The sequence below is a fragment of the Scyliorhinus canicula genome, chromosome 18 (assembly GCF_902713615.1).
Source record: "Scyliorhinus canicula chromosome 18, sScyCan1.1, whole genome shotgun sequence".
Lineage (NCBI taxonomy): Eukaryota > Metazoa > Chordata > Chondrichthyes > Carcharhiniformes > Scyliorhinidae > Scyliorhinus > Scyliorhinus canicula.
Genome location: NC_052163.1, coordinates 53,567,740 through 53,594,688, shown reverse-complemented (window position 1 = coordinate 53,594,688; position 26,949 = coordinate 53,567,740). Strand labels below are relative to the sequence as shown.

The 26,949-nt window shown below is 45.0% G+C and overlaps 1 protein-coding gene across 2 annotated transcripts in view; it reads right to left on the bottom strand.

The window, feature by feature from the left end:
- The window catches only part of map2k4a (mitogen-activated protein kinase kinase 4a), a 213,090-nt gene that overhangs the window by 59,383 nt on the left and 126,758 nt on the right, over positions 1-26,949 (bottom strand). For both annotated transcript variants that reach the window (XM_038778177.1, XM_038778178.1), the window contains 2 exons: positions 14,417-14,591; positions 11,031-11,150 (listed from right to left, as the gene is read on the bottom strand). In XM_038778177.1, the coding sequence (XP_038634105.1) occupies positions 11,031-11,150; positions 14,417-14,591 (295 nt within the window). The remainder of the gene's footprint in view (positions 1-11,030; positions 11,151-14,416; positions 14,592-26,949) is intronic.

Here is a 26,949-nt window from a genome sequence, read left to right as displayed (position 1 = left end):
GGCCAAAGAGTTGGAGGAAACCTGTGGCGCAGCAACTAGTGCAAGTATGGCGGAGGGGGAAGGGCTGGTGCAAGGTGGAAAGCCCTAGATGGAGCAGTTGATGGTTTTATTAAGGAGGAACTCTGCCAACAGAGGAAGAAAATGCATGAGGATCGCTTGAAGGCCATCGAAGGAGCTGTGGCACGCCAGCCGAGTTTGCTGGGATAGGTGAAGTGTTTGGAAGTGCAGGGTCGCAGATTCGGGAGATTGAAGGAGTGATCTTAGACCACAGCGACCGTGGTGGCGGCTCTGGAGGCCGAGCTCCTAGGAGACCTTTGTAAAACATTGAGGACAAAGGTGGAGGAGCAGGAGAATACCTCGAGAAGATAGGACTTGTGAATAGTGGGCCTGCCTGAAGGAGTGGAAGGTATGAGTACCACGAGGTGTCTCTCAAAGATGCTGGTGGGGCTGGTGGTGGAAGGGGTGCTAGATAAGGCCCCTGAAGTGGACCGAGCACACAGGTCCCTGAGGCAGAAGTCGAGAGCTGGGGAGCCGCCACGGGCGGTGATAGTGAGATTCCACAAATTTGATGGAAGAGAAGCTTTTGGGTTGGGCCAGGGAAAAGCGCACCTGTGAACAGGAGGGGAACAAGGTCCGAATATATCAGGACATCGGAGCAGAGTTGTCGAAGCGGCAAGCAGGGCTTAACAAGTCACGGCAGTGCTGTCCCGGTGGAGAACTGAGTGGTCAACGCTTGGGAACCAGGGGGCTAGCACTTCGTAATGGTTGGGAGCATGTTTGAAGTTGGGTAGGGATTGGGGGACTTTCATCGCCTCCAGTTTGGAGGTGGTTCCTTTTTGGGTTTGCTGTTTACTATTGAGATTATAAGGAGTGGTAGGGGTGAAGAGTTTATGTGGGGATGGATGTTCCCATACCCCCTCCTGTTTTATGGGGCTGTTTGTGTTTCGCGTTTGCTTGTTTGCTTTTGGGGGAGGCGGCCAGGAGTTCAGGAAGAGTCTTTGTTAAGGTGGGTTTGCAAGGTCAGCAGACAGCCTACTTCCTTGAGCTGAGGGGGGGGGGGGGGGGGGGGGGGGGTGTGGAGTCACTGTGAGGAGCTTTTGGGCAGGGGCCGCCATTCTAGCAAGTCATGCTGGTGCACGGAAGTGAGGTGGCGAGGGAGAAGGCTGGTGGGATGGGGGGTTATTGCTACATGACAGTGGGTGAGAGATGACATGGTCAGGGATAGGCTAGGTACAGGGTGGAACGAAGGGACTGGAGTTAAGTGGCGAAGATGATGGACAGTAGAGGAGATTGGAGGTGTCAGCCAAACGTCTGTAAGTTTGGACCACTGTCCTTTGGGGATATCAGTTGGTAACGTGGAACGTCCAGGGGCTGAATCGGTCGGTTAAAAGGTCTTGGGTGTTTGCGCATCTCAGGTGCTTGCAAGGGGGGGTGGTCTTTCTGCAGGAGACGCAACTCTGCATTAAGGACCAGGTTAGGTTAAGGAAAGGGTGGGTCAGGCAGGTTTTCCACTCGGGGTTTGATTCAAAATCGAGGAGTGGTGATTTTAAAGAGTACAAAATGGAATTTGAGAGTACAAAGTGAGGGATCCAGGTGGGAGAAATGTGATTACGAGTGCAGTATTGGAAGGGGTGTCGGTGGTGTTGGTAAATGTGTATGCCTCAATATGGGACGATGTGGGTTTTATGAGGGGGTTCCTGGCAGCGATTTGGCCATGCACCAGTTGATCATGGGAGGAGATTTTAATTGTGTCCTTGAGCCAAGGGGGGGATAGGTCAAGCTCCAGGTTGATGGGTACGGTACGAATGGCAAAGGAGCTGGGTGGGTTCATGGAGAGGATGGGTATGATGGATCCATGGTGCTTTCAGAACCCAGGGGGAAAGGGAGTATTCCTTCTTTTCACATGTCTATAAGGTGTTTTCGAGGATTGATTGTTTTGTGGTGAACCTGGAGATTTTGGTTGGGGTGGAGGGGACGAACTATGCGGGGACAGTTATCTTGGATCATGCACCCCACTGGCTGGAGATTCGGTTTCGATCAGGACAAGAGCAGATACCGGGGTGGAGGCTTGATTCGGGATTGCTGGCAGATGGAGATTGTTGTGGTAAGGTGCGGGCGGCGATTAAGGAGTATGTGGAGTTGAATCAGAAAGGAGAGTTGTCGCCGGCCATTTTGTGGGAAGCCTTGAAGGCAGTGGTCCAGGGTAAAATTATTTTGTTCAAGGCTCCTGCGGCTAGGGAAAGGAAGGAGGAATAAGACCGTCTAGTGAGCAAGAGAGTGGATGTGGACAGGGACTATTCGAGGCTGCCCACTATGGAGAGGTTGGAAAGGGGGAAAAAGTTGCTGGGGCAGTTTGACTGGTTGCAGTACTCAATTGCATAGGGCTAGCGGGGTGCAATTTGAGTATGGGGAGAAGGCAAGCCGCATGCTGGCGCACCAGCTGCGGAGGCAGGCCACGTCTAGGGAAATATTGAAGTTACGAATTGGGGCTGAGGATGTGATGTCGGAACTGGGGAAGATAAATGAGGCGTTCAGCGATATTACCAGACTGTACGAGACATACCCGGGGGGCAGAGGAGGTGGACATGGGGCGGTTTCTGGTGGAGCTGGAGTTTCCCCAAGTGGAGCAAGCAAATAGGCAGGCTTTGAAGGAGCCCCTGGGGCTGAGTGAGGTGCTAGATAGTATCATGGCTATGAAGCCGGGCGGGGAAGGCCCCAGGGCTGGATGGTTACCTGGCAGAATTCTATAAGGAACTTGCAAAGGCCTGGCGCCACATCTGTTGGGGCATTTAATGAAGCACTGGAGAAGGAGGAGTTGCCGGAGACAACGAACCAGGCAGTAATCATGCTAATACCGGAAAAGGGGAAGGACCTAGTGGAATGTGGATTGTATAGGCCCATATCATTGTTGAACACGGAAATGAAAGTATTGGCTAAGTTGTTGGCGAGGAGGATGGAGGATTGTGTCCCGGGGTGGTTGCAGAAGATCAAACAGGCTCCGTGAAGGGAAGGCAGCTCGCGAGTAATAGAAGACGGTTATTGAATGTGTTGATGAATCCGTCGGGGGCTCTGTTACCGGAAGTGGTGTTATCTATGGACATGGAGAAGAAAATTGATCGGGTGGAGTTGCAGTACTTGTTCGGGATTTTGGGAAGGTTTGAGCCGAGATTTGTGGCATGGGTGTGGTTGCGAAATGTGGCACCAAGGGTGAGGCCGAGGACAAATAATATGAGTTTGCGAATCTTCGAGTTACATAGTGATACAAGACAGGGGTGCCCGCTGTTGTTTGCGCTGGCCATAGAGTCGTTGGCGATGGCTTAGAGGGTCGGCGGGGAATTATGAGGGGACAGAGGGAGCACCAGATGTCGCTCTATGCCGATGGCCTGGTGCCGTATGTTTCGGATCCGCTAGAGACTATGAGAAGGATCATAGACCTTCTGGGTTGGTTTGGAGGGCTGTCAGGGTGCAAACTGAATGTAGGAAAAAGCGCGGTTTTCCTGGTGAATGAGCTTGTACAGCAGACTAATTTAGGGGGATGCCATTTTCGGTGGCGAGGGATAGATTCAGGTATTTGGGGATTCAGGTAGCGAGGGAATGGACAGGGTTCCATAAGTGGAACTTAATGAAGCTGGTGGATTAGCCAGGGGGGATCGTAGGAGGTGGGATGCACTGCAGTGGCGTTGGCAGGGAGGGTCCAAGTGGTAAAAATGAATATTCTGCCGAGGTTCTTGTTTATTTTTCAAGCTCTCCAAATCTTTATACCAAAGGCCTTTATTCGGAAATTGGTCACGATTATTTCGGACTTTGTACAAGCGGGGAAGGTGCCGAGGGTCGGGAGGACCCTTTTACAGAGACAGAGGCAGCAGGGCAGGTTGGCGTGGCCGTAATTGCTTCATTATTGCTGGGTGGCAAATGTGGATAAGGTCCGGCGATGGTGGGATGGAGAAGGAGTAGAGTGGGTAAGGAGGAATCTTGCAAGGGGACCATTTTGAGGGCTATGGTGACGGCAGCGTTTCCAATGGCGGCGATTAGGTATTCAGGGAGCCCGTGGTGCAGTCCATGGTAAAGATTTGGAATCAGTTGAGGAGCCATTTTAGAGTAAATGGGGATGTCTGTGTTAATGCCGCTGTGTGAGAGGTTGGTCAAGGTGAGGGATCTGTATTTGGAGGAAGGGTTTGCCAGTCTGGAGGAGCTAAGGGAAAGAGTAGAGCTGCCGAGGGGAGTGAGTTCAGGTATGTGGAGGTTAGAGACTTTGCGCAAAAGGTCTGAGGGGTTTCCCGAGGTGGCCGGGATACACCCTGCTGGAGCAAACTGCTGCTTCCGGATGTGGAAGGGGAGGGAAGAATTGGGGATATATACAAGTCGCTGGGGGAGCAGGAGGCGAACGGGTGGTGAAGATCAAGGAGAAATAGGAAGGGGAGTTGGGAGGGAAGATCAATTGGGGAGCATAGAGTGAGGCATTGTGCAGGGTAAACGGGACCTCCTCCTGTGCAAGGATGAGCCTGGTACAGTTTAAGGTGGTGCACAGGATGCATATGACTCGGGTGAGAATGAGAGGGTTCTTCCATGGGGTAGCAGATGAATGTGAGAGGTGTGGGCTGGGGCCAACGAATCAAGCGCACGCATTTTGGGGTTGTGAAAACTTGGAAAGATTGTGGGTGGGAGTGTTTGCTGTCCTAGCCAGGAGAGTGGGGGAGGAGCTTGACCCGGACCCTTTAGTGGGAAATTTACACTTTTAGAGAAGCTAGAGCTCATAGAGAGGAGGAAGGCCGATGCCGTGGCCTTCGCCGCTCTGATTGCACGGCGGATAATCTTGCTGAAGTGGCGGTCGACATTGCCACCTGGGATAGCGGCTTGGTAAGGTGACCTGTACGACTTCCTGCTGTTGGATAAGATAAAGTATGAGTCATGGGGCTCTGCAGAGGGGTTTGAGAAAAGGTGGGGGATTTTTGAGACCGTGTTTGAGAAGCAGTTCGTCGTGGGTGGGGGTGGGGTAAATGAGAGTTGTGCAGACCGTTTCGTTGATTGCTGGGAAGTATGTTTCCCGGGGTGTTTACTTGTAACCTGTTTTGATACATGTTTGTAATAAAATACATTTAGAAAAAAAGAACTGCAGTGTATTAATCTCTCCAAATAGGTCCTGCATATTGACATTAATATATCAGCATCTTCTTGCAGAAATCAGGTATTACAAGAGCTGTCTGGGTCACCTAGTTTACCAACAGAGAATCATCTTTCACTTGGGAGACAGATCCACATGGGTTACAATGAACAGAAAAGGTTAGAAGCAATGTAATTAGGAAGGCCCAATAATTTAAGTTTAATGCTGATAGCTAAAAAAAAAATTTTTAAACCCAGCTAAAGTACCTAAACTATCAGAATTGCCATTGTAAGAACAGTTTTGCTGCAGCTCTACTGCTATCATTCTTTAATTGGTTTCTGCTTTTAGAGCAGTGCAAGCCAGTGCTCACTGCATATTTCACTTCACTATCAAACTGGAAGAAAGAAAAGTGCTGTTCATCAATGTGAAAATGCAGGTACACAGCTATTCAAACAGCCAAATATTGGTGACACAGCTTTCTTGGCTCTTCAGTTATGAAATACATAAGTAGCCTGGCAAACCTTTGAAGTTTAATGCAGGTTTTTACTCCACTTTCAGTTGCGGTCACTGTGAGGATAAAACAATGCCAGAACATTGTATGGATGCAGGCTTACACCTGTAGCCAAATTCTCAATTCTTTAGGATTCAGTTATCTTTTCAATGCAAAGCCAATATAGTATGCTATTTCTGATCCTAAAACCAGTTATTAATATGATGGCTACATTATGCTAATTCAGGTACACAATTAGACAAGATACATGTCTGGACTGAACGGCAATCTGTGGGATAACTATTGGGGAGCTAAAAGATGATGATCATTTTCCCAAGCTTCTCCATTTTGCCTCTAAGTGATTCCAAGCTCCCCATGGCTCACCACTTCAACTGACCTTCCCATTTCCACTCCAGCCTCCATCTTTCATCTCAGATACCATGATCCTCAAACATCAAGTAAGCTTACCTTTCTGCTGGGCATTTTGCAACCCAACCAAATGAACAGTAACTTAATTAAATAAAACATCCTAAAGTGCTTTACAGGGGCAGTAAACAAATGATATTAAGTATTGAAATTAATGTAGCCACCTCTAACAGAAAGATAATTCTAATAATTGTAAGTTGAGGAAGCATGAGTCTGAAGCGGGCCTGTACCTTACAACAGGCTCATTTTCAAGGCAGCAAAGTCACAAGAGTCTCCCAGTTTCCCCCAAATGCTCAATAAACTGGTTTATATAGTCTTACAATAATTCCCTAATCCTTCCAATTTGGGGACAGCTGTGCTTAATTGCCAATTTAAAACATGCATTTCATTGCAACACAAATTCAACATTGACATGGAAGAAATCAGGGGCGGAATTCTCCAACCCCGCTCGTTTGGTGGCGCCTACAATTACGCCCCCGCCGTGGCAGAGATTCTCCGCCACCCGGGAAGTGGCGGGGGCAGGAATCTCGCCCCACCGATCGGAGAGGCCCCTGCGGCGATTCTCCGGCCCGGATGGGCCGAGGTCCCGCTGCTGGGAGGCCTCTCCCGCCGCCGAGGTTTAAACCACCTCTGGAACGGCGGGCACAGCGGTGCAAGCAGGCCCCCGGGGTCCTGGGGGGGCGATCGGACCCCGGGGGAGTGCCCCCACGGTGGCCTGGCCCGCGATCGGGGCCCCCCGATCAGGGGCCGGGCCAGTGCCCTGGGTGCACTATGTTCCTCCGCGACCGCCACGGCCTCCACCATGGCGGAGGCGGAAGGGAACACCACATCGCGCATGCGCCGGCAGTGACGTCAGCGGCAGCTGGCCGCTGACGTCACTGCCGGCGCATGCGCCAACCGGCGAAAGCCTTTCGGCCAGCCCTGCGGCCGGGGGTGCCGGGTGTTTGCGCCAGTCTTCTGGTGCAAACCGCTCTGGCGCGGGGCTGGCCCCCAATGGTGGGGAGAATTCCCCACCTTTGGGGAGGCGCGACCCCTGAGTGGTTGGCGCCACTCCCCTACTCCGGCACCCTCCGTCACGCCGGGTAGGGGAGAATGCCGCCCCAGATAAGGAGGCATTGGCAGTACTGTTGCTTCACAACTCCAGCGTCCCACGTTCGATTCCCGGCTTCGGTCACTGTCTGTGCAGAGTCTGCACGTTCTTCCCATGTAGGGATGGGTTTCCTCCGGGTACTCCGGTTTCCTCCCACAAGTCCCGAAAGATGTGCTGTTAGGTAATTTGGGCATTCTGAATTCTCCCTCTGTGTAACTGAACAAGTGCCGGAATGTGATGACTAGGGGTTTTTCACAGTAACTTCATTGCAGTGTTAATGTAAGCCTACTTGTGACAATAAAGATTATTATTATAGGGCTGATGACCAAAAGCTCAGTCAAAGAGCTCGGTTTTAAGGAGTGCCCTAAAGGAAGACGAGGCTTTAATTTGGGGATGATGGTCGTGGTGGGGCTGGGAATTTCAGGGCTTAGTGTCTCCGTGGCTGAAGGCACAGCCAAGAATGGTTGATCAGTTTAAATTGGGATGTTCAAGAGACCAGAATTAGGGGGTGGAGGAGATAGTGGTGGAAGGAAGTGGTGAGGTCCTGGAGGGATTTGAAAGCAAGGATGAGTATTAAAATCGAGGCACTGTTCAACAGGAAGACCGTGTAGGGCAGCAAGCAGTGGTGAACAGGATTTTGTGCCAGATAGATCTTGTACAGCAAAGGTTTGGATGGCTTCAAGTTTACGAGGGGGAGAATGTGGGAGGCTGACCAGGAGTGTGTTGGAACAATCGAGCCTAGAGTTAACAAGGGCACGGATGAGGGTTTCAGCAGCAGATAAGTTGAAGCAGAGGATGAATCGGGCGATGTTAAGGAGGTGAAAAGGGGAGACTTGGCAATTACACAGACGTGTAGTCAAAAGTCAATTGAAGTCAAATACAACACCAAGGTTACAAAAAGTCTGGTTCAGGCAGTTGCCAGGAAGAGGGATGAAGAGGGTGGCTAGGCAGTCCTGTTTCTGGCAGCGAACAATGAAAATTGCTTTGATCTTCTCAAAATTTCAATGGACGAATTTTGTGATCGAGTACTGGATTTCAGATAAACAGTTTGATAACATAAGAAATAGTGCAGGGGTCAGGAGAGGTGGTGGTGAGGTAGAAATGGGTGTTGTCAGCACAGATATGGAAACTGATACTATATTTTTGGATGATGCTGATGAGCAGCATGTAGATGAAAAATAAAATTATTTGGGAGACAATAGGGCTAACTGGGCAGGAGCAGGCTATGATTAGGTAACAATGGAACCAGGTGAGTACAGTCCCATCCAATTGGATGACAGTGGAAGAGGATGGTGTGGTCAACTGAGTTAAGGACTACAGACAGGTTGAGAAGGGCAAGTAAGGAGGGTTCACCTTTGTCATAGTCAAACGAAATGCAATTTGTGGCTTTGATAAGTGCTGTTTCAGTACTATGGCAGGGTCAGAAACCTATTTGGAAGGATTTCAATAAAGCATTCCGAAAAATATGGGTACAAACTTTGGGAGGTGACGAAACATTCAAAGGAAGTTCGGAGATGGAATGGTAGTTGGCCAGGACTGAGTGATCAAGGGTTTGTTTTTTTTGTGTGATGATGATAGACTTGAAGGGGTTGCAGACAGAACCCGAAGAGAGAGAAATTTGAATGTCAGCTCACATGGGAGTCAAAAATGGAAGCAAACTACTGGGTGAATCATAGAATTTACAGTGCAGAAGGATGCCATTTGGCCTATTGAGTCTGCACCGGCCCTTGGAAAGAGCACCCTACTTAAGTCCAGACCTCCACCATATCCCCAGTAACCTATCCTTTTTGGACTCTGCACAGACAGTGACCCAAGCCAGGAATCGAACCAAGCCAGGAATCCAACCTCGGACCCTGGAGCTGTGAAGCAACAGTACGAACCACTGCCGGGTACTGGTAAACTGGTGCTGGTAAGTAGGATTAGCACGAGATTAGGAGTAGTTTTTGTCGGTCTAGACTTGATGGGCCAAGGAACTTTTCTACGCTGTACGACTCCAAGACTGCGTGTGCTGGAACTCGTAAATATAAACAGTAGGAAAGGTCACAGACCTGAAACGTTAACTCTAGTTCCCTCTCCACAGATGCTGTCAGACCTGCTGAATATTTCTAGTGTTTTCTGTTCTTAAGCCCAGGAATGCAAATTGGGAAATCACAAGAAAATGAGGATAAGGGAGGGCCTCGGCTGGGGAATGATGAAAGGATTGGGGGAGACCGGGTGGGGCAAGACACAGCACACAGATAGAATGGGAGTGCAATGCTTTTAATGGGTATGAGGGTATTGAAGGTGAGGTGAGGGTGTGATTAAGCAGGTTGGTAACTGCACAACTGGTGTGCTGAAACATTTGGAATTTTGAAAGTGCAGTTACGAGTAGTGAGTGTGATAAATTGTCCCAGGAGCAGACCAAGAAGGAAAAACAGTTTGGCGAGCTATGCAAAGAACTGATCAGAGATGACCTTCTGTGACTGATACAATGGGAGTAATAGAATCATGTGAAATGGCAATGTCAAGCAGTTCATTGTGAATATGGATTGTGGAGTTTAGGGAGGGTACAATTAGGGGAGGAAAGGAGACAAGTGAACCCAGAGGAGAGAGAACATGATGAATTGAAGTTGAAATCACTTGGTGATTGGAAGTCACTTGGTGCAGAGGTTGTTGGGAGGAAAGCAGCAAAGAAGCCATGGTGAGAAAATTGACATGGTACTTGGGTGGCCAGTACAGAACGAGGATTTTAAATGGGATCCAAGAGTGGTGGAATAAGGGAAGAAGCTCAGAGGAGAAGCAAATGCCAGAGTAGAGGACATACAGATGTTATTTAAAATCCTCATTCTGTTCTGGCTATCCAAGAACCACATCAATTTTCTCACTGAGCTTCTTCACTGTTTTCCTCCCAACAACCTCTGCACCAACGGGACAGACCACGGTGTGATTTGGTGTTAAGAGCCACTGTGCCAGTCTGGATAGGTGAGGCTTGTGGTGTATGGTATAGTCCACTGGGGAGGTTCAGTTTCGGGAAAAGCGTCATCACCTCCTCAGCCAGGTTACATCAAAGCTAAGGCAATTCAGCGCAACTGCACCTGCAAGCTTTCTTTCCTTCTCTCCACCCCTGTTTTCTCCATTTTGCTTCCTTTGTTGCTGTGTGGGCCTCTCACCGTCTTAGTTATTTGCACATGGATTCCTGTCCTTACTTTTCTCAATGATATGTTCGCATGAGGGCGGCATGGTAGCACAGTGGTTAGCACTGTTGCCTCACAGCACCAGGGACCCAAGTTCGATTCCCGACTTGGGTCACTATCTGTGCGGAGTCTGCACATTCTCCCCATCTTTGCATGGGTTTCATCTGGGTACTCTGGTTTCCTCCCACAAGACCTCAAAAATGTACTTGTTAGGTGAACTGGACATTATTAATTCTTCCTCAGTGTATCCAAACAGACGCCAGAGTGTGGTGGACTAGCGGATTTTCACAGCACCTTCATTGCAGTGTTAATGTAAGCCTACTTGTGACACTAATAAAGATTCTTATTTTATCAACCCAACAGTCTGCCGTCTCCCTGTTTTTCAAATCGACTGCAATCTTCACCAATATTACAGATCTGAAAAGTTTTTCTTTGTAAGCAGAAGGATGAACCTTTCCTTTCTTAGATGTTGACTGACCTATTGTGGTGTTGCAACATTTTCTTGTTTTGTTGGCTAATATTTGAGGTACAAAAATAGGAGGACAGTTACTGTCACTGAGCTTCCCATTTTTAAAAATCACAACCAGTCTTGACCCTGAACAAAGCTTTATAACATAACTATATATTCTGTACAAGTTTTTCAGTTACTCAATTGAACATCAATTCAATTGAGTTGCGTATACTGAAAAACGGACGTTTAGATCCCCAACAGCAACTGCAACAGACAAGTAACTTGTTAATTTCTCTCACCTCTCTGAAGAGCGCTCCATAAAACTGAACAATATATGGACAGTCACTACTCCTCATTACAACATCCAGATCCATCAAAAGCTGCTTCTGTTCTTTCTCATCCACCGTTGATCGAATTCGCTGAAAGACAGCAACATGTACATTAGAAGAGTTTTGTTACAGTACAATATATTTTTATGTAGTTCCCAGACGCTCTCTTTGCTCAAACTAAACATGAACATTTATGAACTTCAGCTTTTGCAGTTTAAGCCACATTGTTTTGGCTGGAATTTTAAGTGTATTGAAAGTAAACACTGTCAACTTGTATGGAATATTTCAAACATTTGTTATTATTCAACCACAGTATTATTCAGGGAAATGCCAAATTATAAATGTTTTAACATTTACACTTAATTGTGTTATTTTGAAGTAATATGCACCCCAGGTTTAAACAACATTGTTCATTGTTTTTCCATTTGCCTTAAACAGCCTTTTGCGTAGTCTGCTCTTTAATGCTGCAGTCACAATGGTAGACACTGAAAACCAAATTTGAACTAAACCGAGAACACCATTTATAGCTTCATGTATTCAGATGACATTTCAGAACTAATACCTCCTAAACATCTTCCAGTTCACACAATCCATACTGCTGTCAAACACCATGGAGAACTCATTTAATGGCTAAACAAGCTTATACAACCAATAATTGAGTCATACGTACTCGGCAGGTTCCAGGTTCAATAACAGATGTTTGTGGAGTTAGTTGACCTGTTGCTATTAGACATATATTTGTGATAGAAGAATCACTGTCAGCTGTCTTGCAAAGCAACAACTTGTCTTCTTAGCTGTCACTGATAGAAAGCCTCAGCAAGTTAAGCTTAAGTTGTAGCAGTGGGACCTGTGTTACGTCTTTGGTCATCATAAAGAGTAGTTCAAGTCAGTTGTAGTAGTGGGGGTAATACAGTAAAGCAAAGGCACATGGCGACACATGATAGAAAATAACCATCAACTGCAGAATCATACCGCAGCAGGCAAGCAATATTTTCCCACTGTACAAGAATAACATTAATGCCATTACACGAGTTGTTAAATTTGCTGACAACACAAAGACAGTTAGGATAGTAAATTACGAAGAGGACGTAAGGAGGCTACAAAGAGTTACAGATAGGTTAAGTGGCCAAAAATCTGACAATTGGAGTGTAATTTGGGCAAATATGAAATTGTTCATTTTTGCAGGAAGAATAAAATAGCTTATATCTGCAGAGGGATCTGGTAGTATACAGGTTCAGCAAGTAATTAGGAAAGCTAATAGAATGTTATCATTTGTTGTGAGGGTAGCTGATTACAAAAGTAGGGAGGTTATGTTTCAGTTGTACTGGGTGTTGTCGAGTCCACATCTGGGGTATTGTGTACAGTATTGCTCTCCTTATCTAAGGAAAGATGAAATTGCGTTATTAGATGGGATTACAGAGGTTTACTAGACTAATACCAGGAATTGGAAGGTTGTCTTATGACATACGGTTGGAGGGGTTAGGTTTGTATCCGCTGGTGTTAAGAAGAATAAGAGGCGACTTGATTGAAACCATTAAGATCCTGTGGGGTACTGACAGTATGCATGTGGAAAGGATGTTTCCTCTTTGTCGGAGAATCTGGAACTGGGGGCCACTGCTCATTTAAGACTGGCAAGTCATGTTGCAGCAGTACAAGACCTTAGTTAGGCCTCATTTGGAATATTGTGTACAATTCTGGTCGCTACACTACCAGAAGGATGTGGATGCTTTGGAGAGGGTACAGAAGCGGTTTACTAGGATGTTGCCTGGTATGGAGGGTATTATCTATTAGGAGAGGTTTGATAAACTCGGTCTGTTCTTACTGGAACGACAGAGGTTGAGAGGAAACCAGAGAGAGGGCTACAAGATTATGAATGGCATGGACAGAGTGGATAGTCAGATGCTCTTTCTAGAGTACGAGAGTCAAGTACTAGAGGACATAGGTTTAAAGTGCGTGGGGAAAAGTTTAGAACAGATGTGCAAGGCAAGTGTTTTTCCACAGAGGGTGGTAAATATATGGAACCCGCTGCCTGGGGAGGTGGTGGCAGCAGGTATGATAGCATTTAAGGGGCATCTAGACAAATATATGAATAGGGTGGGAATGGAAGTATACGGGCTCTGTAAGTGCATACGGTTTTAGTTTACGCAGGTTCCGTGGTCGGTGCAGGCTTGGAGGGCCGAAGGGCCTGTTCCTGTGCTGTATTGTTCTTTGAGAACACATTTTTCTTCCCTCAAGATTGTGTATCTCTGGAACTCTCTTCCTCAAATGACAGTGGAAACAGAATCTTTGAACATTTTTAGGAAAGAGCTAGATAGATTCTTCATTAACAGGGGAGTGGAAGGTATAAAGGGTAGACAGGAATGTGGGGTTGAGGTTAGTCAGTCAGCCATTATCTTATTGAATCATGAAGCTGGCTCAAGGGGCTGAATGGCCTACTCTTGCTCCTAATTTGTATGTTTGTACATAGTTCCTGTAGGGTAAGCCTGAAGCAGCTTGCCAAAAATCAAAATTGAAGCAAAGGACACATTAAAAGTACTGCTCAAAGGACTTACTAAGAATTCTAATTATGATACTTAATAAATCTAATGAAAAAATCCAGGGGAATCATCTTTCCTCAGACAGTGGATGGAATGTGCTACATGCCATCACATGGAATAGTGAGGGAAGTAGCACAGATGCCTGAAGGGCAACATTGCCAAGAACATGCTGGAAAAAGGAATAGATGGGTATGTAGATGTATTAGATGAAGGAGGGTGTGAGGATGCTTGTATGGAGCAAAAACCACAGCACAGACAATTGGGCCACATGCCATGTTCCCAGTGCTGTAAATTTTATCGAATGTAAATAGTGTCTTTCTGGTAACTGGTTTTAGAAACTGGTCCTGAGAACTTTACATTTAGCCTACAAAACCTGGTGGCACAAGTATATCTTGAGCAATGTAAAAGGGAGGAAATTGGAGATACAAGTTGGCTCATCACAGTATGGCCAAATGTACCTAGAAAGGCTACAATGATAATTGATGTTGAAAATGAAAAAATATCTCACTGCTACAGTAAGGATGCTGGTTTGAAATTGAAAGTTAATCTAAGGGGCGAAGTGGAAGCATGATACTGAGCAACTGGTTGTACTACACTAGAACTGGAACCAGTTGATGCTGACAGCCCAGGGCTGGTATTGCTAATCACCAGGGCAAACAAGAAAATGGGGATAATGTAATGAAAATTAAAGCAGATAATAGCTGTGTTTCAAAATAAGTTTGTCTGGCTTATTACTATTTACGAGATTCTAATGATCTTTAAGATGCAAGTCAAGCCACTGTTCACAAAATTTAGCTTACAGCTGATGCAATTGCTTACTTTCACAGCCATAACCTGTCCGCTTGGGTTGTGGATCATTTTGTTCACAGAACCATAGGCTCCACGTCCGATTTCCCCAAGGTCCTTTAGATCATCTGCAGTGAAGTCATACAACTGTTCTGGAGAGATTTTCAATTTCCCTGAAGACTCAATGCTATGGGTTCGCAGCCTTTCTCTGCAACAGGATTTCAAGAATGAACATTAGAATGAGATAAATGTTATATGTATAATCAGTTGCATTTTAAATTGCTGGCTTACACACTTCCTTTGCCCTGGCTGCTGTTATTGAGGTATGACTCAGTTCATTAGACTTTCCGATTTACCTGAAATTCTCAGCCATGGTAACAGCTAGAAATCCACAGACATGTGACAACACCTTTTCTCTTCTCTGGAAGACGCTTAGTAGTGCATTCAGACTTTTGGTTATATGCAGTTACCTCTATCAATGGCATCTTAATAGTGAATTAGTTATTTTGCTATCAGTTATCGTCAGCTGACGTCAACACAGATGCTCTGCTCAGGCCAATAAACAAGGAAATTCTGCATCTGTGAAGGTAGATTGGCATCTTGGCTGAAATAAGATGATTAACAAATTTTAACCTGCCACTTTGAAATTCTGAATTGCTAGGCATCACACCAGTTTTATATATTTATCCAATATCTACTACAATATCTTACCAGCATTCACAAAAAAAAATTACCATCCGAATCAGTTTGTGCTACGTTGCCAGCTGAAGTAAACAGATCACGATGGAACAGATTCAAATATTAATGCATAGATGCTTCTCCCCACTCAGTGATAAATCTCATTTAACAATTAGGAAAGCTTAGGAATATACTTTTGACTCAAGTATAGAAAGGTAATTATTGAGAAGGAGCGCACTGGGAGAAATTGTGTGCAGTGTTTTTTTTCTCTTGAAATTAACAATTATTGCTTCAGCAAAATTCGTAAATAACAATGCACGAAATGGTTACAATTTTAGAAATCACATCCCTTTCAAACTACATAACAGAAGACTAGTACCATCATTGTTAATATTTTATATGTTATACAAAAAGAAAAAAGCATTTTGATGAAGTACAAATCATAATAATAAAATTAATTAATGCTGAATGGGTGCACATCCCCTAGGGAATCTCAAATAGAATTCCTAACTTATTGCTTTAAAAATCCAATTTTCGGTAAGCACTCACCAAAATGGAAGATCTTACAGGAGTTTATAGAATCTAGTATTTTCTCATAACTAAAATCATGAGTTGATTACCATTTAAACAACTGAATAAATTCAAAATGATTGCAAAAGCCAGCTCCAACTTGTAAAAGGAAACCCCACACACATCTTCTATCTAACCAAACTCCATTAGAGAAATTACTCTGCACAGAATTACTTAGATTCGAATCACCACAAGCTAAGTGCAATGGCAATCATTTAATATTAGGCAAAATAAATCAGTGCACTCACTACCTGTAAGCTTGCGAGCATAAAATTACTGACTTTTAAACCTTCAAAATTACATCTTCAAAAATATTATCTCGAATATTTCTGACTTTGATCCAGTTCCCCAATAACAAATTTGAGCTTCCAAGCTCTGTAATTAATTCGTTTTTACTGAGAAAAATTCCTACCAACATCCAGCTATAATTGGGGTTGACAGCCTTTTCTCATATATGCTGTTAGAAAGACTTTCAATCAAATACAGTATTTCAGATGAAAAGGATAACCTACACCTATTTCCAAAAGGCATAACAATTATATAAATGTCCTTTCATGAACTGAAGCAAAACTTTCTTTCTGCAACTCTATACTGAAAAACCAAGACACACAAACTGTCAGACCATGTGTGCTGTGTTAACAACCAAGACCCTAAGGCATTTATCAATGCTACTGAAGCCTCATCATGCACAGGAAAGATTTTGATGCAGCTGTCAAAACTTAAACATATACAGCGCATCTTTCACACCTCCCAAAATAACTCCAGCTCTAGTATTACTGATTTCCCATGCAACACTGCTACTGTTTGTTGCATCAGCATTCAATGTCTGTAAACCTATTCATGCAGGCAAGAAAAAAGTCTACATAACAGCATCCAGTTTCTGTCAAAGGATGGTGGCTACATAGGTTGAGGAAGGAACGTGCACCAATGTACAAACCATTTTTATACAAAGTTATTTTGGTCAGATTTGAATTGAGCTCTGTATTTATTAATAATTCACAGAAACATTTCTCACAGCCTAAAGATTGCTCACTGCAACACTGTACCGGAATTTTATGAAGTATCTCAATTGTTACTGTTTTAAAAAAAAGTTATTTCATTCATTAGCATCCTGTGGCAAAGATAATTTGCATTGCATTTCACTGATACAAACACAAACAAAACAAGGACGTCTTTTTGCTAATATTTGGACTTGGATACTTTTAATCGCTTCCATGGCCCAGATTCCAAACATCTGTCAACACAAATATGTTGCTGCCCAATTGCTCATTGGTTTTGCCACCATTCAGGTTTACTACACTTTTTCCCCGTACATCACCTTGCCAGTTGGGAGGCATAGGGATTTTCTTTGATGCAATATCGCGCAATGTTAGTTCTGCCAAGTTCTACTACTTGAAATTTGAACGAGCTGAACTTGGGATCCAAACATCAATCTAAAATTCAACTGATGAAACTACTTTTCACTCCAAGACTGCCAGTTGGTGGGTCAGAGATGGGAAAGAGACATGTTTAGTAGCCAAAAGCCCCTTCCAGCTATGGAACTCACATGACATTGTTAGTTTAGGTGGAAAGTGGAGTTACCAAGGAACAAAATAACTTTAAAAATGGGATGACATGAAAAAGATTAAAAAAGCTCAAGTAAATCTGCCTTTTGAGGAACTTATGTTCGAACAACGCCTATAAATTGAGACTTAGGTTCAAAACCAACTCATACTGCTTGAAGGAAAGTTATCTTATTTTGCTTCAGGAGTCCTATTTTCTGAATCTAAACTGAAGTAAATAAATCGACTGCTTCAATGTATCCTTAATTTCCCACCTACAAAAGGTCACAGATAGTCAGGGGCAGAAATCTGAAGCTCAAATAATGCTACACTTTTCTGTTTAGGCTCATGTAACAAAGCACAGTAGAATAAATTTCACTAATACACTGGAAAGGACATGACGTGTGCAACAAACGTAGTGGTCTTATTTTGTTCCTTGGTAACTCCACTTTCCACCTAAACTAACAATGTCATGTGAGTTCCATAGCTGGAAGGGACTTTTGGCTACTAAACATGTCTCTTTCCCATCTCTGACCCACCAACTGGCAGTCTTGGAGTGAAAAGTAGTTTCATCGGTTGAATTTTAGATTGATGTTTGGATCCCAAGTACTGATATCCCCGACATCAACAAATGAGCAGATAATCGTCACAGGGATGCGTTTGCTTTTTGAGAAAAGATCTGATTTTAATATGTCACAACATGGTTTAGGAAGGATAAAGTAGGAGTCATGTCCACCTTTGTTTGAAACGGAATGAAAGTAGTAGAGCAAGGTATTACTGGAAATGGTGATTCAACATTCAAGTGGAGTTTATCGGAAATACCAAGTTCTTTGATTTGTCAGTGTTACAGACATTAAACAACAGAGAGAAATGGATAGTTACCTGTGCTATCTGGTCACCAAGATTGCCAGTAAAAAAGATTGGGGGGTTAAATTAGCTACTTATAAGGTGAGAAAACAGCGGATAGACAATGAAAAAGTTGAGACACCTTGATATACTGACTGATACAATCAATGATTACTCCTCAATTTAAAAAAAAAATCAGTGTCAGATGGGATCACTTAGATGCATTTTCAAAAATTCTTACGTCGGATAGGCGTCACTGGCTGGACCAGCATTTATTGCCCATCCCTAACTGCCTCAGCCCCTGGACTGAGTGGCTTGCTAGATCCATTTAGGAGTTGACCACATTGCTGTGGGTCTGGAGTCCCATATATGCCAAACCAGGTAAGGAAGACAGATTTTCTTTCCACATTAGTGAACCAGATGAGCTTTTACGATAATTGGCAATGCTTTCATGGTCATTGCTAGATTTTTAATTCCAGATTTTTATTGGCAGGATCAGAACATTGCGCTGGGTCTCTGAATTACTAGTCTAGTGACAATACCACTATGCTACTGCATTTCTTCCAGTACATATCCCATGAGAAATGTAGAACAATGAGAATGTATGATCAGCATCATAATATTCTTTTTCATATAAAATAAATTGAATAAACTTAGAAATTTTTTGAAAATATTTTATTAAGGCATATATAATTTAAAAAATTTTCAAGATGGAAAAACAACATAACGAATAACACCCACTCAACCAAGAACCAAACCTAGCCAACATCGTGGGCCGAAGGGCCTGTTCTGTGCTGTATTTTTCTGTTTCTAACATGGCTTATACACAGATCCTCAACCAGCCTCCCATGCCTCCCCCTTTATCACCCCCCTTCCTTTCTATCTGCTGCCAGTTTAATTTTCCCCAAAGCAGTCGATAAACGGCTGCCACCTCTGGTCGAACCCTAGCATCGGTCAGGTCAAACTTGATCTTCTCAAGCCTGAGAAACCTGACCATGTCACTGATCTGATTTTGTGGGTTTCGAGTCCCTTCACGCCAGTATTTTTCCATCTCCGGGCTACCAGGGAGACAAAGGCCAATACATCGGCCTCTCTCATCCCCTGGGCCCCCGGGTCTTCCAGCACCAAAAATCGCCACCTCTGGACTCGGAACCACCTGTGTCTTCAATATCGTGGACATGACAGTGGAAAATCCTTGCCAAAATCCCCTAAGCTTCGGACATGCCCAAAACATGTGGACATATGGCCCTCCAGCACAGCGCCCACACCTATCCTCCACCCCTTCAAAGAACCAGCTCATATGGGCCACAGTCATAATGCACCCTGTGGACCACTTGAATTGTATCATGCTGAGCATGGCACACAACGAGGACGCATTGACTCTACTCAGGGTATCCTTCCATAACCCCACCTCTAATCCCTGCCCAATTCTTCTTCTTCCCACTTTCTCTTCACCTCCTCTATCGGGGCCCCCTCCAACTCCATTAGCTTCTAATAAATTTCAGAGACCTTCCCCTCCCCCACTCCCGTTTTCAACACTACCTTGTCCTGTATCCCCTGGGGCGGTAGATGAGGAAAGGTCGAAACCTGCCTCTGCGCAAAGTCGTTCGCCTGAGGTATCGGAATACATTTCCACCTGGCAGCTCAAACTCCTCCTCCAAATCCTCCAAGCACGGAAAACTGCTGTCAATAAATAGGTCCCCAAACCGCTCGATCCCAGTTCGCTGCCACCTCAGAAACCCCCCCCCCGTTGAGCCCCCGACGCAAACCAGTGGTTGCCACACAAATAGGTGTCCATACCAACGCCCCTCCACCCCCATGTGCTTCCGCCATTGTTCCCACACCCTTAAGGCAGCCACTACCACTGGGCTTGTGGAGTACCAAGCTGGCGAGAACGGCAGAGGTGCCATTACCAATGCCCCCAAATTTGTGCCCCTACATGAGGCCGCCTCCACCTGCTCCCACATCGACCTTTCCCCCGCTACCCACTTTCTAACCATTGCTATGTTCGCTGCCCAGAAGTAGTTTCTGAAATTCGGTAGAACCAGCCCTGCTCCAGCAGCGCCTTCGTTACTCATGGGATTTTACCCACCCACACAAGCGCAGAGATCACCGCACTCGCCCTCTTAAAGAAAGCCTTGGGGATAAAAATAGACAGGCACTGAAATACAGACCAAAATTCGGGGGAAATGTCATCTTTACCGTCTGCACCCTCCCCACCAGTGACCAGGGATCCCCACCCTCTAAACTCCCCCTTCAGCTGCTCCACCAACCGAGCCAAATTTAGCTTGTGTAGCTGTTCCCACTCCCGTACCACCTGGATACCCAAATACCAAAAGCTCCCTCTCACCTCCATGAGCGGCATCCCCCCAATCCCCATTCTTGTCCCCTCACCTTAATTTGTATGTGCTCCCTACAACTCCCTACATTTGTATGTGCTCCCAAATTCATTTATTTGGAATATGTTTGCAAACTGAGCACACAAGGTATCAAAAAACATTGCAAGAGTTCTTCCAGTTTATTTCCTTTTGTTCCCATTTATTAAATTATTTTTGTTCCATGGACCCATAATCGGAATGTGCCTTTAAGCAGAAGACTCGCGCTGAAGTAGCCTGCTTGTCAGGACATTGTGTTCACTGGTTATATGTGTGGAGAGGAGGGGTCAGACTCTTCAGTGCCGAGTGAATCTTAGGAACCAGTTTTGGAGGAAGTCGGTTTGATTGGCTTTATTGTTTTAAAACTAGTGAGTGTCTGGCACATCATTGTGAAACTTGAAAAGATCGTGAATCTACAGAAAAAGTAGACAAGCTTGCCAGAGAAAGCCATCTGAAGCCTCTGGACCATCAAAGTTTTTGTCCTTCACTCTGCTGCCATTGATTGCCTGCTCAGAGTCTGCAGTGAAGATCATTACAAGCCGAGAGAAAATAAAGTACCCAACTGAAGGTCTAACCTCGAGAAAGAAACTAACTGGAAAGTACCCATTTGTTTTGGGGGTAGTTATTTGGGGGGGGGGGGGGGGGGGGGGGATTAGGTATCAGCTACTGGATAGCCTATTGTATTTTTTAATAATAATAATAATCGATTATTATTAGCTCGGTAGCTAGTGGTGTCCCTCAGGGATCAGTGTTGGGCCCACAATTGTTCACAATTTACATAGATGATTTGGAGTTGGGGATCAAGTGCAATGTGTCCAATTTAGCAGACGATGCGAAGATGAATGGTAAAGCAAAAAGTGCAGAGGATACTGGAAGTCTGCAGAGGGATTTGGATAGGTTAAGTTAATGGACTGGGATCTGGCAGATGGAATACAATGTTGACAAATGTGAGGTTATCCATTCTGGTAGAAATAATAGCAAAAGGGATTATTATTTAAATGATAAAATATTAAAATATGCCGCTGTGCAGAGACCTGGGTGTGCTAGTGCATGAGTCGCAAAAAGTTGGTTTACATGTGCAACAGGTGATTAAGACGGTAAATGGAGTTTTGTCCTTCATTGCCAGAGGGATGGAGTTCAAGACTAGGGAGGTTATGCTGCAATTGTATACGGTGTTATTGAGGCCACACTTGGAGTAGTGTCTACAGTTTTGGTCTCCTTACCTGAGAAAGGACGTACTGGCACTGGAGAGTGTGCAGAGGAGATTCACTAGGTTAATCCCAGATCTGAAGGGGTTGGATTATGAGGAGAGGTTGAGTAGGCTGGGACTGTACTCATTGAAATTTAGAAGGATGCGGGGTGGGGGGGGGGGGGGGGGGGGGCAATCTTATAGAAACATATAAAATTATGAAGGGAATAGATAGGATAGATGCAGGCAGGTGGTTTCCACTGGCGGGTGAAAGCAGAACTAGGGGACATAGCCTCAAAATAAGGGGAAGTAGATTTAGGACTGAGTTTAGGAGGAACTTCTTCACCCAAAGGGTTGTGAATCTATGGAATTCCTTGCCCAGTGAAGCAGTTGAGGCTCCTTCATTAAATGTTTTTAAGGTAAAGATAGATAGGTTTTTGAAGAATAAAGGGATTAAGGGTTATGGTGTTCGGGCCGGAAAGTGGAGCCGAGTCCACAAAAGATCAGCCATGATCTCATTGAATGGCGGAGCAGGCTCGAGGGGCCACATGGCCTACTCCTGCTCCCAGTTCTTATGTTCTTATTGTCACAAATATTTGCTGATTTAATTATAATTACTGTTAATAATAAGTGTTTAAATTTTGCAAACCTGGTGACTGTGGTCAATTAAATCCAACCAAATTTCACCTGAATTGTGACTGTGGGTCAAGTGAGGCTGGAATTGACCACATATGAGCCAAATGTGTTGAACACCAAACTTTCAAATAATAATTACACATGACTTAATGACATCATGTTTAAAATACTGGCTATGAAGGCATGGGACCTAATCTACCAAATACCATGAAACGTGGGGTGTGGGTGGATGGAAAGAGGGAGAGAAATAGCATTTTTTTTTAGAAAATATTTTATTGAAGCATTTATAATTTTCAGTTTTAACACTTTTAACATTTCTTAAACAATCGAGTGGGCCGGCACACGCAAAAGACATAAAAATAACATCCCCTACTACTCCCGCCCTATTTCCTAATTACCTGTACACGAAGATCCCTGTCCTTGTCCTACATTACCATGCCTTCCATTGTCTTTGAAGAAGTCGATGAACGGCCGCCACCTCCGGCCGTACCCCTGAATTGAACTCTTCATCTTTTTCAGTCTGATACACCCTGCCATGTTGCTGACCCACACTCCTGACTTTGGAGGCTCAGAGTCAGTCCATCCCAGCAAAATCCATCTCCGGGACACGAGGGAGGAGAAGGCCGGAAGACTGGTCTTCCTCCCTAGCCCCTGGGCCCCCGGATCTTCCGATACCACAAATATTGCCAATTCTGGACTCAGTCACCCTCCCATCCAGGATCTCTGACATGACGTCCGCAAATCCCTGCCAGAATCCACTCAACCGCTGACAGGCCGAAAACACATGCACAAAATTCGCCGGGCTTCCCCAACAGCATCCACACCTATCCTCCACCTCCTCAAAAAACCTACTCATCCAGGCCACAGTCATATGAGCCCTTTGGACCACCTTGAACTGGACCAGAATAAGCTTGGCACACGACAAGGATGAATTGACTCCTCAAGGCCTTTTCCCATAGTCCGACTTCCAACTCCTCTCCCAACTCTTCCTCCCACTTCCTCTTCACCTCTCTGATTGGGAGCCCTTCGCACTCCATCAATTCCTTGTACATCTCCGAGACCCTTCCCTCCCCAACCCCTGTTTTTGACATTACCTTATCCTTTAATCCCCTCAAGGGGAAGCGAGGAAAGCTTGGAACTCTTGAGAAACTCCCGTACCTGTAGTTACCAAAACCTGTTCCCACCCGGCAACTCAAACTCCTCCTCTGTTGCCTCCACGCTCGGAAAACCCTCCTCAATGAAGAGATCCCCAAATTTCTCAATCCCTGCCCGCTGCCACCTCTAAAAGCCCCCATCCAGCCCCTCCGGAACAAAACGGTGATTGTCACAGATAGGTGACCGTCACAGATAGGTGACCACATTGACGCCCCCCCCCCTCCAATCCTATGTGCTGCTTCCATTGCTCCCACACCCTCACTGGGCTTGTGGAGTACCGAGCTGGCGAGAACAGCAGGGGCGCTGTTATTAATGCCTGCAAACTCGTACCCTGACAGGATGCTGCCTCTACTCGCTCCCAAATCGACCCCTCCCCCACTTCCCACTTCCTGATCATCGATATGTTGGCTGCCCAGTAATAATTAATAAAACTCGGGAGGGCCAAGACCCCCCTCCCCGTGACCCTGTTCCAAGAGTGCCTTCTTCACCCTCGGGGGTTTTACCAGCGCACACGAAACCCGAGATTACCGCATTAATTTTCCTAAAAAAGGCCTTCGGGACAAAAATCGAGAGATATTGAAAAAAGAACAGCATCTGTACCCTCCCCGCTAGGGCCAGCAGGAGCATGTCCCACCTGTGGAAATCCCTTTTCATCTGATCGACCGCTTTACCCAAATTTGAGAAATAGCATTTTTAAGCAATATATATTTATATAGAGCCTTCAACATAACATTCCCAAGGTGCTTGACAGGAGCTGTACAGAATAAAATATGACTTGGCCAGAAAGGAGGATGGGGTCGGTAGCCATGGAACAAAGTCTGTAATGGAAACCAAAAACAATAGTCTTCCCAATGTTTAGTCGCAGGGAATATCTACTCATCCAGTGCTAGGTATCGATTAAACAGACTTATAATTCAGCAACTGTGCAGTATCTGTGAGAGGTGATGGTGAGATAGAGCTAGTGCCCACAGTGAATATGACAGAATTAACAATGATTTCTGATCATGTCACCAAAGGATAGAAGTAGGTGAGAAACATGAGTGGTCCAAGAAAATATCTTTGGGGGACACCAGAGGTAATAGTGCAGGACAGAAAGAGAAGCCATTGCACTGGTACTCAGGAGATGTTATATAGATAAAAATGGAACACAAGATCAGTCTGACTCAGCTATGAAGAGGCGATGGAGGAGGATGGTGAAGACTGGTTGAGAAAGACAAGGTGGGAAGGTTTAGCTTCATCACAGTCGATGCAATCTGTGACTGTGATGAGAGCTTTTCGGCAGGGGCGGAAACCTGCCCGAAGGGATTTAAACATAAAGTTCCTGGAAAATGGTACTCAACTGGGAGGTGGCAACATGCTCAAGAAATTTGAAAGAGAGAGAGGTTGGAGATGGGGTGGCAGGCAGTTTGTAAAGACAGTGGGGTCAAAGCTTGTTTTTTTTTTTTAAAAGAGAGGCATGATGATGGAGAATTTAAAGAAAGAGGGACAAGACATTAAGATGAAGAACCATTAACAATATTAGTTAACGCGGGAATGAGAGGGTGGACAACAATTTAGTGGGAATAGGTCAATGGAGACGAAGGTGAGCTTGGGAAAGGCTTGAGGAGAGAAAAGATAAATAAAGAAATATGCAAGTTTGAGCAAGGAGAACATCAGACCAAGTTTTGCCAAGTGGGCTAGTCGAAAGGTTTCATAGATTATTTCCACTCGAGTGGTACCAAAAGTTTACTGCCAATCTGGGGTGGCAAGTGCCCTTTCTCTGGATTAGACACAATATAAAAAACAGAAATATCAAATCTCAAATTTGATCTGAATAATCTTCAGCTGATTGTTTGTCTGAAAAATTGCCAATGGGAGGCAGAACTCAACTGCTCACACTTCCAAAATAGTGGGTGCGGTTGTGGGAACAGAAGAAAACAAGCTAGCTTGGGATTGAAGTTTAAAGGAGAAAAAGAATCAAGTCAATTAAAAAAATAAATAAAGATAAAAGGAGGGAAACAACAGATAAAGAGACAAGAATAATTGTTATTCAGAATCCCTGCAGTGTAGAAGAAGGCCATTTCGCCCACCGAGTCTACACCGACCATCCGTAGGAGCACTCTCCCTAGGCCCGCTCCCCTGCCCTATCCCCGTAACCTTATCTAACTGTTGGAAACTAAGGGGCAATTTAGCATGGCCAAACCATCTGACTTGCACATCTTTGGATGCTGGGTGGAAACCAGACAACCCGGAGGAAACGCACGGAGACATGAGGAGAATGTGCAAAATCCGCAGTCACCCTCGGCCAGAATTGAACCCGCAATTATTCCCATAACCAAAGTTATTTCTGAAGTTGAATCTGAAAAATGCTACTGTACTTTAGTGGATGACCTCAATACAAACACATTCAGGGAGCTCAAAATGTTACCTGCCATTTAAACAATCCAATATCATGGGTAACAGGAGTCATCAGCTATTTTGTTCATTGAGCCTTCTCCACCATTCAATAAGATAATGACTAAACTGATTGCGGCCTGACCTCCACATACCTGCCCTTTTCCTAACGATCAACTCCCTTGTCGATCACAAATATGCATAATTCAGTAAACAGCACAAAAAAAAAGGCTACCACATTGGCATGGGTTTATGACTGCACAACTCAACCTTGAATATATTCGATGACGCAGCCTCTGCCACCATCTGTGGAAGTAAATTCCAGACTAATGACCTTCTGAGAAAATAAGTTCCTCTTCTTCTCCATCTTAAATGGGAGACTCACTATTTTTAAACTGTGTCTCTCTTCCCCCCCCCCCCCCCCCCCCCCCCCCCCCCCCCCCCCCCACCCCCCGTACAACATGGGTCATGAGGAGAAACATCTTCTGCATCCACCCTGTCAAGCTCCCTCAGAATCTTTTATTGATAATAATAATCCTTATTATTGGCACAAATAGGCTTACATTAACACTGCAATGAAGTTACTATGAAAATCCCCAAGTCACCACACTCCGGCGCCTGTTCGGGTACACAAGAGAGAATTCAGAATGACCAAATCACCTAACAATCACATCTTTCGGGACTTGTGGGAGGAAACCAGAGCACTCGGAGGAAACTCACGCAGACACGGGGAGAACTTGGCAACTCTGTACCAACTCTCAGGGAATCGAACCTGGAACCGTGGTGTTGTGAAGCAACAGTGCTAACCGTGTTTTTCTTTATTTTTCAATAAGATCACCTCCCATTATTCTAACTTCCAATGAGTATGGGCCTAACCTGATCAATTTTTCCTCATCACACAAATCCTTCAGTCCATAAACTAACCTAATGAGTCCTTTCTGAACTGCTTCCAATGCAAGGAAGTTCTTACTTAATGGAGTTGACAACTGTATACAGAACACAAATGGTAGTTACTTGATAATACAAAAAAGTGCACTGAACTGACCCAATCAAAATATGGGGGGGGGGGGAAGAGAGAGAGAGAGAGAGAGAGAGAGAGAGAGAGAGAGAGAGACAGAGAGAGAGAGAGAGACAGAGAGAGAGAGAGAGAGAGAGAGAGAGAGAGAGAAGAGAAGAAGAGTGTGAGGAATTAATATACACAGC